The sequence below is a fragment of the Dendrobates tinctorius genome, unplaced genomic scaffold (assembly GCF_039654945.1).
Source record: "Dendrobates tinctorius isolate UK_male_01 unplaced genomic scaffold, ASM3965494v1 ptg000070l, whole genome shotgun sequence".
NCBI lineage: Eukaryota > Metazoa > Chordata > Amphibia > Anura > Dendrobatidae > Dendrobates > Dendrobates tinctorius.
This window is the reverse complement of record NW_027361738.1, coordinates 11346981-11359348: the sequence shown is the minus strand read 5'-3', so window position 1 is coordinate 11359348 and position 12368 is coordinate 11346981. Positions and strand designations below refer to the sequence as shown.

The 12368-nt window shown below is 43.7% G+C and overlaps 1 protein-coding gene across 1 annotated transcript in view; it reads left to right on the top strand.

Moving 5' to 3' along the window:
- The window catches only part of NFE2L3 (NFE2 like bZIP transcription factor 3), a 65151-nt gene that overhangs the window by 38023 nt on the left and 14760 nt on the right, over nucleotides 1–12368 (top strand). Inside the window, exons 2-3 of the mRNA XM_073581382.1 lie at nucleotides 6391–6552; nucleotides 12256–12336. Of these exons, the coding sequence (XP_073437483.1) occupies nucleotides 6391–6552; nucleotides 12256–12336 (243 nt within the window). The remainder of the gene's footprint in view (nucleotides 1–6390; nucleotides 6553–12255; nucleotides 12337–12368) is intronic.

Sequence of the window (12368 nt, the reverse complement as noted above, 5' to 3'; positions counted from 1 at the left end):
CCTGATCATGAGGATTTTGTTCAAAAAAGTGCCACACTGCACTCTTCCTACTTTGGCAGACATTTTGCGGCCTAGCACGCTGTGATCTTTTGACCGTCTGGACAAGCTGTCCAGCAACTCTTGATTTTTGGAACCTGTCTTTGGAGTGCTCCGGGCCTGCCAGATAACAGCTGTTGCGATGTCGATGTCTGCTGTGGATGCTCCTCCTCATCTGAGCTATTGGAAGCAGCACCCTCTTCCCCCTATGGATGCCAATCTGGGTCAACAACTGGGTCATCCATCACCTCCTCTTCAATGTCATGTGCACCTTCCTCTGTGTCACCGTGTATGGTGGTATAGTGTGCGGGAAGGGGCACCTGAGTCTCATCAGGGTCAGAATCTGGCTCTGTACACTGCGAGGACAATGTAGTGCTCTGAGTGAATGTACCAGCAGAATCATCTATCAGCGGCTGTGCATCAGTGCACTCCATGTCAGATTCATCTTGGCCTGGGTAATTCACCATTTCACTTGATAATCCAGGCATGGTATGTGAAAACAGCTCCATGGAGTAATCAGTAGTATGGCCTGCGTCATCCTTCAATCTTGGTTGGGGTGAAGGACACAAGGAAAGGTGTGAGCCTCCAATGACGACTCAGTGCTTTTATTTTTTACAACTTCAGAAGAGGAGGCGATAGAGCTGGAGGCTGAGTCAGCAATGTAAGACAAAACTTTTTCCTGAAGCTCTGGCTTTAAAAGCGGTTTGCCAACTCCTAGAAAACTAAGCCTTCGAGGCCTTGTGGAGCCAGACGATGACGCAGGCTCAACACCTCCTGCATTCGGTCCTATTTTGGTTTTGCCACTACCATCAGATCCAACACCATCATTACCAGCTGCCAACCCCCGCCCAATTCCACGGCCTCTTCCACCAGCCTTCCTCATTTTTGGTAGAAATGTAGACAAAATCCAACAAACTATATAGTAATGTAAAACAAGGTACAAGGTGTCTATAGGACAGGGGAGATTTTGAATTTCTGCAGACACTTGTGGACACTGGACACTTTTGGATTGTGTGAGGCCCACTGAATATCACAGCGCTATGTCACTGGCTCGATGTCGCAGGTGTGAAAAATGTCACTAGAGGATAAGGGAGATTTTGAATTTCTGCAGACACTAGTGGACACTGGACACTTTTGGATTGTGTGAGGCCCACTGAATATCAGAGCGCTATGTCACAGGCTCGATGGCACAGGTGTGAAAAAAGTGACTACAGGATAAGGGAGATTTTGAATTTCTGCAGACACTAGTGGACACTGGACACTTTTGGATTGTGTGAGGCCCACTGAATATCAGAGCGCTATGTCACATGCTCCATGGCACAGGTGTGAAAAAAGTGACTACAGGATAAGGGAGATTTTGAATTTCTGCAGACACTAGTGGACACTGGACACTTTTGGATTGTGTGAGGCCCACTGACGCTGTATGGTGTGAAAAAATGCACGCTCAGTACCTCAGCAGGACAAAAAAAAAATTGGGATTGCTTTTAAAAAAGCAGTTTGCAGAGCAGTGGGTAAACAGCAATGCAGCTGTCAGGAAGCCTTAGAAGGCAGCCTAACAACCAACACCGCTGAACCACCACAATATAGCCTCCCCTTGCACTGCACACACAGTGACTGGTGTGTTGTACAGGCAAAATCGCTAGCAGCAGAAGCAGTTTTTTTTTCTTCTTCCCTGCCTAACGCTCTCCCTACAGAATCAGCAACCTCTCCCTATGCTAAGATCGGCAGAAGTAAGATGGCGGTCGGCGTGCACGCCCTTTTATAACCCCTGTGACGCCCACCAAAGCAAGCCAATCACTTGCATGCCCTTCTGAAAGATGGTGGTGACCCCTGTCTATGTCATCACGTTGCCCACAGTGTCCGTGGATCCTGATTGACTGAAAAAGAGCGCAAAACAAACTTTTGAAACGCGACTTTGGCGCGTAAGTCGCCGATCTCGTGGCCGACCTCATCCTAGGGTCGGGTTTCGTTTCATGAAACCCGACTTTGCCAAAAGTCGGCGACTTTTGAAATTTTTCGACCCATTTCGCTCCACTCTACATCTGACTATTGGATCCACTTTAAAATACTGCAATACAGCACTAGTCCATTTACATTTAAGGCCCCGTCACATCAGCGTGACACGTCAGCGAGATCGCTGTGTGACGGGGATCAGAGACCGGCCCCCTGCCGGTTATCGCTGATCGTGCAGCATCGGCCTGGGCCGTTTTTCGATCGCTGGTCTCCCGCTGGCCAGCGCGCATCGCTGCGTGTGGCAGCGAGAGACCAGCGATCAGCGTTGCTGGACGCTGGTTTCTAATGTAAACATTGGGTATCTAAGAGCCGTGTGGCTCTTAGATACCTGATGTTTACCTTGGAAACCAGCGTGTACGCCGGTTTCCAAGGTAAACAGCGGGTATCCAGGAGCCGTGGCTCCTGGATACCCGACGTTTACATTAGAAACCAGCGTCCAGCGTCACTGGTCCTGATCGCTGGGGCTGTCTAACGATGTCCCAGCGATCCCATCATGTCAGATCGTTATGTGTAACGGGGGCTTTACTCCCAGAGGTTCCTCTCACTCCGGTGTTGAGTCATCCTAAATTTGTCCCTAGCCGCTCGGACTCCATTTTTCGTCTGTGAATAGATTTGGGGATGGATAGAGTAGAAAACTGGGGTGAGGGAGCCTCCTGGCCTTCTCTGAGTGACCTTACCGCCAAAACAGAACCAATACCCCTGGGCAGTTGGAGGTGTTTGCAACTTACCCACTTTTTCAGCAGCCTTCCCCCTAAAAGTTCATTTAGACGACCCAAAACCTAATTTGAGCTTTTATGTATTAGCCCGGGGCCAATCAGACACACCTTAGCTAAAACCTACTCTGTTGATGGACCCCCAGAGTCAGTCGCCACCTTCTTTCCTTGCACAGTGGGAGAGAGATGTAAATATTCCTTTAACGGAAGATGAGAGAACTCAAATTTTTACCCTTGTACACTGTGCCTCCAATTAGCTCTACGTTCCAGGAGGCTGGCTATAAGATTTTGTCCAGATGGTACAGAGTGCCCTTGAGGTTGCACACCATATTTCTGGAAATTGACCCCAACTGCTGGAGGTGTGGAAGGGCAGAGGGCATGATTTTTCATATTTTCTGGCAATGTGATGTTTTGCAATCATTTTGGACAGGGGTGTGGGAAATTATTTGTCGGGTTATGGGCTGTTCCGAAAAATTGACTGTGGCTCTGATACTACTCCAACATAATGAAATCCCTCTCCGGATCTATAAATCCTCTTTGTTGAAATTTTTGATCATTGCATCCCGGAGAGATGGAAGAGTCCCGCTCCTCCAACCATAACTCAGTGGATCGCAAAAGTCAATGAAATTATGTATATGGAGGACCTCACCTCATCCATACATGAATCATACCCAAAGTTTTGGGCTACTTGTCTTGGATGGATGGATTTTCGAAGCTCTAGTGAGTATTGTGATCTAATGCTGGAGGCAAATCACCCTGAGGTTAACTGAAAACATCAGGCTGTGGTCGACTTGGTCGGGTGGGTAATCCTTCCCTTACCCCCTCGTTTTTTCCTTCCCTCCCCCTCTATTTTTTTTGCCTCTCTTGGCTCCGTTACTTATTTCCCCCCACTCTCTTTTTTCGCTTCAACGTCTCTCCTTCCTCTGCTCTGTCTTTTCTTTCCTATACTGTTTGTTAAAAGTTAAAAAATGAAAGACCCTCCGAATTGACTTCTACTACCGGGTCCCCGGATGCTAAGGACTCGTGGATGATTGTCTTGGTCGGGAGTTAAGTTGTATTGCTTGTATTTTTCTACTTGTCTGGTTTCAATTATTATGTTAACCTGGATTTCGTTGTGAGTCTTTAAATAAAGAAATATGAAAAAAAAAATGTATAATGGGAAAGAAAAAAATCTAAAATATGGACAAATTGAAATCCAGATCACGACCACACTGACAGCAATAGATGTGTAATAAATGTAATTTATTATTCCAAAAATATATTCTAAATCCTGCTGTGTGCCTCGACACTTTGTGTTTGTCACTGCATGTATTGTAGCTTAGTTAATTGGTATTTTGTGTTTGGGAGAACAGATAGAGAAGGACAGTACAGTAGATGATAGCTGATGGAAAAGAGAACAAATGTTAAATCCTATAAGCTTTGGGGGGGAGGGATCCATCTGTTGAAGATTCGGCTTCTCAGGATGACCGTCCCTAATTGTCATTTCTTGTTCCACACCATAGTTGACCAATTGATTACATTTGTTAAATAAGTCAACCCAAGCACAGTACTCAGGGATTTTTTTTTTAAGAACGTTGACCAAAATTTCTAACACCTGTTATATCAAAAAACACAGATCAAGGCCCGGAATCATTACGATCAGCATTTTGTATACCAGTCTTAATGAAGTAAGCACCCAAGTATGGTAAGTTGTGCCAAATTCATTAATAGGAACATGCCTCTTTCATGAATTTGGTGCATCTTTCATCTGTTGTGTGCCACTGCCAGAAATGGACACCAGGCAGAGTCTGGCTTAAATTTCATTTGTAAATTATTATGAATTTGTCAGACGTGCTTGGCCCCATGTTCTGCCTACTTTTCAAAAATTTGGTAAAGCTGACAGAGACTGTCATGAAACCGCCAAATATTGTACATGTTTTGCTCTACTTTGACATGCAAAAATAAATAATTCACAACATTTCAGTCAGTTTTAAACTCGAATTCTGGTGAAAACTCCTTGTTTTAATGTCACTAGATGACTTTCTGTTTGAGTATGGGACATCTCTGTAGCGAAAATTACTGATGCTAAACTGGTACAAAAGTAGAATTGCGATACATAATGGCATACCACAGTGCCCTCTACAATGTCCTCCATGCCCAGAACTAATGAAAGCCACGTGGATCTATAGGCCGGCAATAAACAGATGGCTGTTGGCTTCAACCGACTGTCATCCCAGCCAACACTCCCATACACAGGAGCACTGTTCTCTATGAAAACTCGTCAGCCGGTAGCTTATCTCAGGGAGAAGAATGCGATCGGCATTTCTAAATTGGATATATGTGATCGACATCTATCACAACCATCGTCAGCCGGGGCCCCCATATCAATAGACCATTGGCTGAACCCGACAAGATCTGCAAGTACAGCTGACTGCATGGGGGCTCTTAGCCACAGTGTCTTCAAAAGCGGTGTCTTGGCTTCGAAAGATAAATTTTTGCAATTTACAAAATGAAATCCATAAGGTAATTTTTCGGTTGGTTGTACTCGGTGAGAAGAACATTATCTGGACACCCAGAAAGAGCATTTTCCTGCCCTATCATTTACAGATTCAGATTTTCTCTTTATCCTAATGAAACCTGAATACTCGTTATATAATCACGTTGTGTACGTAGTCTAGTTATATTACTTTTATATTTGGGTATATTTTTACTGAGCTGTTACCTAATTGCATCCAGCTTACTATCACATATTTCTTTTTGTAGCCATAAGCATCTTTCCTAAGGCCTGTCCTGCTCACATGAGGTCTTGGTGAAAATGGAGCTAAAATCTGTATTATTTGAGCAGATCCATGTGACACTGAAAAGCAGTGTATTTTGCCCACGGATTTGTGCCCCTGAAACATGACAAGTCCGTCTCATTCATTGACCAGAAGCACGGCAGCGTAGGAGACACCTCTAAGGTAGCAACATTTGAGACAAAGTCCAGCATCCATCAGAAGTATTTGCGACATTACTGAATTTTCATTAAAAATCCATTGAGGCACCACCGCTTACACGATTCAGTCTTCTCTTTCCATTAATCACAGCATACATCATGTTGGCGGTATATTCTGCAATGGAACCAATTTGTCGCAAATTTTCTCTGCTGTTTTTCACCCTTTTGAAGTGGTTTACCCAAATTATAAATTATTTCCAATCCATATGATAGGGGATTACTTGCTCCTCTCTTTGCCTGACCTGGAACATAAAGTGACCCCTAGTACAGGGCTCTGGAAACATGAAAGTTGAGCTTTGAAAAGCCCCGTCTTGAATGAAATCGAGGTGCGCGTGCTCGACCTTCATAGCATCTTCCTTTATAGGACCCTCACAAAAAAGCAAAGTACAGCCTTCAGCTATTTCCATTAATCCCCTAGACTATGAATACAGCATGCAGTATTATCAGCTGGAATTTTCTAGCATGATGGTATTGGACACTGCTGGTCTTTGTTATTGTACCATGTCTGCCAATTGGAGATGCATCAATTGACACATTGGGACAATGTTGTAGATAATGACAGAGGTACTTATAAAGTAGAGTGTACTTATCTCAATCCTGTAGTAAGTCCTTAAATACGTCCATTGTAAAGAGATTTTTTCCTCAATATTTCAGAAACAAGAAGATAAACTGGGATACAGTGCAGAACCCTACGGCTATAGCTACCTTCACAATGACAATGGGAAGACGGACCTGGACGAGGAGGTAGCTCAGAGCGGTGAAGAAGGTGACCCCAGCAATACAGGCCCAAGTGACAGCCAAGACATAGGAGCAGAGGTACGAGTATGAAACATTATCCAGTGGTCTGTGGACTTGTCGCATTCAGAATGTGTAGATGAGTTTAAGAAACTAGAGAGAACTTAAATCCATTATAAGTCAGTGTTCACATAGCTTATCCATTATAAGGCTGGTGAATGTGATGGAATTGCATCTATTTAGTCCCAATAACGTGACAGAAACCAGCCAGAGGGACGGCAGCATCTTACCGGCACCCTGTACAGCAGCCTATACTCTGAAACAAGTCCTCCGCACCCAGCAAATCGAGTACTAGATGTGTTAGTATATAAATACACAATCATTAATATCATACTTAGTCTTGTGAGACAGATAGGGACCACATGGCTCTCAGCTGTTGTTCTTCAGAGGCTTTTATTCACATATAGGGCACATTTCAGCGTGCCGACAGAAGCTGGCTCTTTTCCCAAGATCAGGCTCGACGGCCTTTTCGGGTCAGACGTGACCCTACATCCAGGTGCCTGAGATCTGGTGCGCAGAGCCTCCCTGATAGGGACTGACTGTACTCAGATTGTGGTAGGGGGCCGCATGTACCGCTCTGAGGTGCATTTCTGCAGTCGTGTAATGCCGCTGCACCTGCTGAGTAGTATCATTTTTTTTTTTTTTTCCGTTTATTGAACTTCAGGACATAAAAAAATGCACAACATACAATTGGCCTATGGTAATAAACATTTTCCACACAGCATACATGTTTCCGTCCATTATAAAATATACAGCCAAGAAATTGCACGCTATTTTTTTAACAAAAAACAAGGTAGCATTGTACATAACCTTCCCAGTCTGCGCAAAGGATAGTTGCCCATATATCATAAAACATGTATATCAAACAAATCTCATAAGCCTTTAACATATTATTCGGATAAGGAAATCTAATCAGAAATTCCTAAACTAAACTACGACTACCACTGCATCAACCTATATCTACTATTTTGCAGCCTAGTATCCTACAGCATACTATCTCATATGTGATGTCTCAACCCTGCAGGGTAAGATGAGGAGTTCCACCTCCCCCAAATCTTTTCAAACTTACCCGGGCATCCCCTATTTTGGTATAACGTGCGCTCATATGGAGCAATCGAATTCACCATGTCAATCCAAATTCTAAGGGAGGGGGACAAAGTTCCCATCCACCGTAATGCCAGTACTTTCCGTGCCATAAATAACATCTCACGCAGGAAGACCCCATTATATCGATCCCAGAGCTCCTCATCCCATACCCCAAACAAGCAGATCAGTGGCTCTAGAGGGACCGGGGCTTGTACTAGGGATGACAGTAATGATGTCACCTCTCTCCAGTAATGCAGGACAGTGGGACACTGCCATACCATATGAATAAAATCTGCGTCTGGAGAATGGCACCGTAAACATTCTGACGATTGGAATCGACCCATCCTAAAAAGTCGTGTCGGAGTCAAGTACGACTGATTATATATAATTGTATCATTCTGTTGTTAATAGATGGTGAAACTCCAGTTGGAGATTCCAAAATCTCCCACTCCTCGTCCTGCGTATTAGGGATGAGTCGTTCCCACTTTCTCTTGATAGAACTTATGTCAGATTCTGCTCCCGCTGACAGCATGTATGTGTATAAAGAGGAGATGAGACCCTGAGGGCCCTGCGATTTAAGGATTCCTATCAGAGGTAGAGATGAAATAGTATGACCTACACCCTTACATCTCACATGCGATTGAAGAGCTGATCTCAGTTGTAAATAGCGGAAAAATTGGGATCTTGGGATATCATGTGCGACCTGTAATTGCTCAAAAGACTTTAAGGTCCCCTGAACATATAAGTCTCCCATCGAAGAGACGTCATGCTGAGTCCAAAATTCAGTGGACGGGTGGTTTAGGAATTCTGGAAAATAATCATTATTCCACAGGGGCATTTCAGCTATAAAATCTTTAAACCCAGTCACTTTCTTGATTTGCCTCCATGTTAATCGTGCCAATCGGAGCAAGGGCGGCAGACGAGGCGTATTAGTTCTTTCTAACTCAAGGAAACCCAGTGGGCAATCAGTCTGTGCAGCATGAAGCAGGTGACCTTCAGAGTTGAGAATGTAGCTACCCGGCATCCAGTTACTTATAGCTTTAGCTTGCCCAGCCAAATAATACAGGAAAAAATCTGGTAGCGCCGCTCCACCTCCCTTTTTAGGTCTTTGTAAGGTGGCCAATTTAAGTTTGGGCCTAGTTTTCCCCCATATAAAGAAGTGATCTGGGAGTTGAGATTCACAAAGAAATATTTGAGCACCATCACAGCACTGTGCTGAAGGGAGTAGCTAAGCTTGGCAAGTAATATCATTTTAATCAAGTTAATGCGTCCGGCTACAGACAATGGAAGTTTGCTCCAGGATGCAAATTCAACTTTAGCTAGTTCCAGCAGTGGGTGGATATTAAGTTGTGAATCAAACACACTATCATGGGATATGTGGACACCCAGATACTTAAAATTAGATACAATAGGCAGTGAGGAGAGAGTCTCTAGCTGTGGCATCGGGGCATGAGAAAGGGGTAACAGAGCCGACTTCTCCCAATTTATATATAAGCCTGAATATTTGCTGAATACATCTATAAGGGCTATCACTTGCGGCAAAGTTTCTTCCGCTTCATCCATGAATACCACCATATCATCAGCATATAGACCTATAGTGTCCACCCGACCCGCCACATCAATTCCCTTAATACCAGGGGAAGACCTTATACGTATTGCCAGTGCCTCAATTGCAAGAGCGAAGAGGGCGGGGGAGAGAGGGCAGCCTTGACGAGTCCCCCTATGTAATGGGAAAGACTCAGATATAGAGTTATTTATTATGATACAGGCTTTGGGATTCATATATAGTATTTTGATCCATTTTATAAATTTATCACCAAAGCCATATCTTTGCAAGCACTCGGAGAGAAAAGGCCACTCGAGAGTCAAATGCCTTGGCGGCATCTAACGATGCCAATGCCCATTTGTTGTCTGGTATTAGGGAGCTATATTGGACTATTGACTGAACCCGTCTGATATTAATGGAAGTGCTCTTACCAGGCATGAAACCCGTTTGATCAGGATGTACAAGGTTCAATATAATTGAGTTCAGCCTGGTAGCTAGGATCTTAGTAAAAACTTTATAGTCCACATTCACTAATGAAATAGGACGGTAAGATCCACATTCCAAGGGGTCCTTTCCCTCCTTCCTAAGCATTATAAAAAGAATCAGGCATAGACTTCCCTTCCCAAATTCCCTGAAATACCTTCAGCAGAAGTGGTATCAGTATATCCCGGTATTTCCTATACAATTCAATGGGGAACCCATCTGGTCCGTTATAGCATTTTCTATCTCTTCCGCGGTGATTGCAGCGTCCATATGGGCTCGCTGTTCAGGATCTAATGTAGGGAATGTCACATCTGATAAATAGTCCAGGCATCCCAAATTATCAAAGTCACTTTTAGATTCATATAGTGACCTGTAATAGTCGTAAAAACAACCAAGTATCTGCTCAGTCGAAGACACCAGTAAACCATCCACCTTACGAATCTGCAGTATTGTATTGGAGGTATTGTGTTGGCGTACCAAATAGGCCAAAAACTTACTTGCCTGGTTTCCCAGTTCAAAATAAGATTGACGGGTGAAGAATAGTTTACGCTTAGATTTAGTGTCTATGTGCTGGGCGTACAACCTCTGGGCAGCCAACCACTCAATCTTATTGCCACTAGTTTGGTTGAATATATATGTAGCCTCCGAGTATTTCAATCGTCGCAACATTTCCTCATCCTCCCTTGAGGTTACCTGCTTAATATATGAGATCATGGAGGACAGGCAACCCCTCAAGTATGCCTTAAAGGCATCCCAAAATAAATTAATGTCTTGAGGTTCCGGATGAGACTCGATGAAACAATGCAATTGATCGATCGTTCTATCAGGGGACACTATTAACTTCAACCAGAAAGGATTCAACTTCCAAACTATCCTGTTGTTTAACTGTCCATATTTAAGTTTAAGGATGACCGGGCTATGATCCGAGATCCCCCTAGTGCCATGCTCTATGTTATCCACCCACAGTAATGACAGTAATATTCTCAACTCAGGGTGACGCATCCTCCACAAATCCAGCCAGCCACCCTCCCTCCCCCATAAACAGTGATAGCGAAGTTGTAGTCAGCGAAGAGGCCCCCCAGTCATTCCATCATCCAATCTCAATCTATCAAGGCAGTTGTTCATAACCATATTGAAATCTCCCATACAAATAACATCCGCATCTGGATAATCCAGGACAAAACTCATTGCCCTCTGAAGAAGGGACATACTAGCCGGGGGGGGATTATAGACACATAGGATTACATATTGCCTGGCATTTATCAGTGCATGCACAAAAACAAAGCAACCTTCAGGATCCCTCCGAGTCTCCCTGGCTTCCCATCTAACGTCTCTATGTACCAACAATGAAACCCCTCTCAAATAGCTGATATGGAATGCGTGAACAGACCATTGTACCCAAGGCTTCTGCACACACCGAACTGTATCCCTGGTCAGGTGCGTCTCCATCAAGGCCACAATGTGAGGGTGATAATGTCGGACCTGCGAGAAAACCTTAATTTTTATCCGGGGAGTTTTTATACCCCTCACATTCCATGTCATACATATCAACTTAGACCCCATATTTTACTCCGCTGAATATGGGGCACATCATTACCCAGGTAAAAATTAGAGACATCACCTAAAGATGAAAATTGTTGTTGTCTGTTGTACCTAAAAAACATATAAAACCACAACAAAGAAAAAACAAAGTAAATAAACAACAGTGTGGGAGCAGAGTCCTTTACTCCCGTCATGAAGCAAACAAGGGGATACCATCACTAAGCACAGTGTCCGGTATTGTTGGTAATTGGACGTGTGTGGATAAAGCTCCAGTCAGACCATTCCGCGCTCTCCCACGGGGGGCAAGGAGTGCCCGGAATCCAGGGGGTCCAGAGAGAGGCAGGTAAATCGCGGTGGTGAGGGTCCACTGACCGGATGATATCAGGATTTCAGGAACTCCCTCTCAGCGCGTCCGTCCGCCGCCGCTACATAGCCACGCCCCATGCTGAGTAGTATCTTACAAAGGCTATGTTCTCCTGTTCAGTACTCATCCTTTAGAACTGATCCAGCAGCAATTCATTGACAAAAAAAAGTTGGACAGATACAACTTCTTTGTCCTGCTGAAAAAAAATTCAATCAACTGAATTAATTTTTTTTTTTAACTTTGAAGTCTATGGAAACCGGATCTGTTAATTAGCCATCCATTTTTCTCTCATTTGAAAAAGATCCGTTTTTTAATTACTGGAAGATCCGTTTTTTAATTACTGGAGGTGGAAAAATTTAATATTAACATTTACTACTGGACATGTGAACTATCAAGTAATCATCTATTTGAAACTGATCCAGTTATCAAAAACTGGATCCTTTTCAAATGGGAGAAAAATAGATGGCTGTTTAACGGATCCATTTTCCATAGACTTAAATGTGAAAATAAAAAAAATTAGTTGAAATCGTTTTTTCAGGCTGACAAAAAAAGTTGTCTGCCCAACTATTTTGTCAACGGATTACTGCTGGATCCATTCGAATGGATACTGGACAAGTGAACATAGTCTCAGCTGTTTTCATTCTCATCTGCACCCAGGCCACACTGACATTTTTTGTTATGGTAACGCTTTCCAATTTTGCAGATTGACCGTAACACGACTGAGCCGTCTCTGTTCTTCGAAGAGTTCATTCAACTGCTGGCGCAAACTGAAAACGCACTGGAGGTAAATCACTTTCTCTTGGTGCTTACAGACAT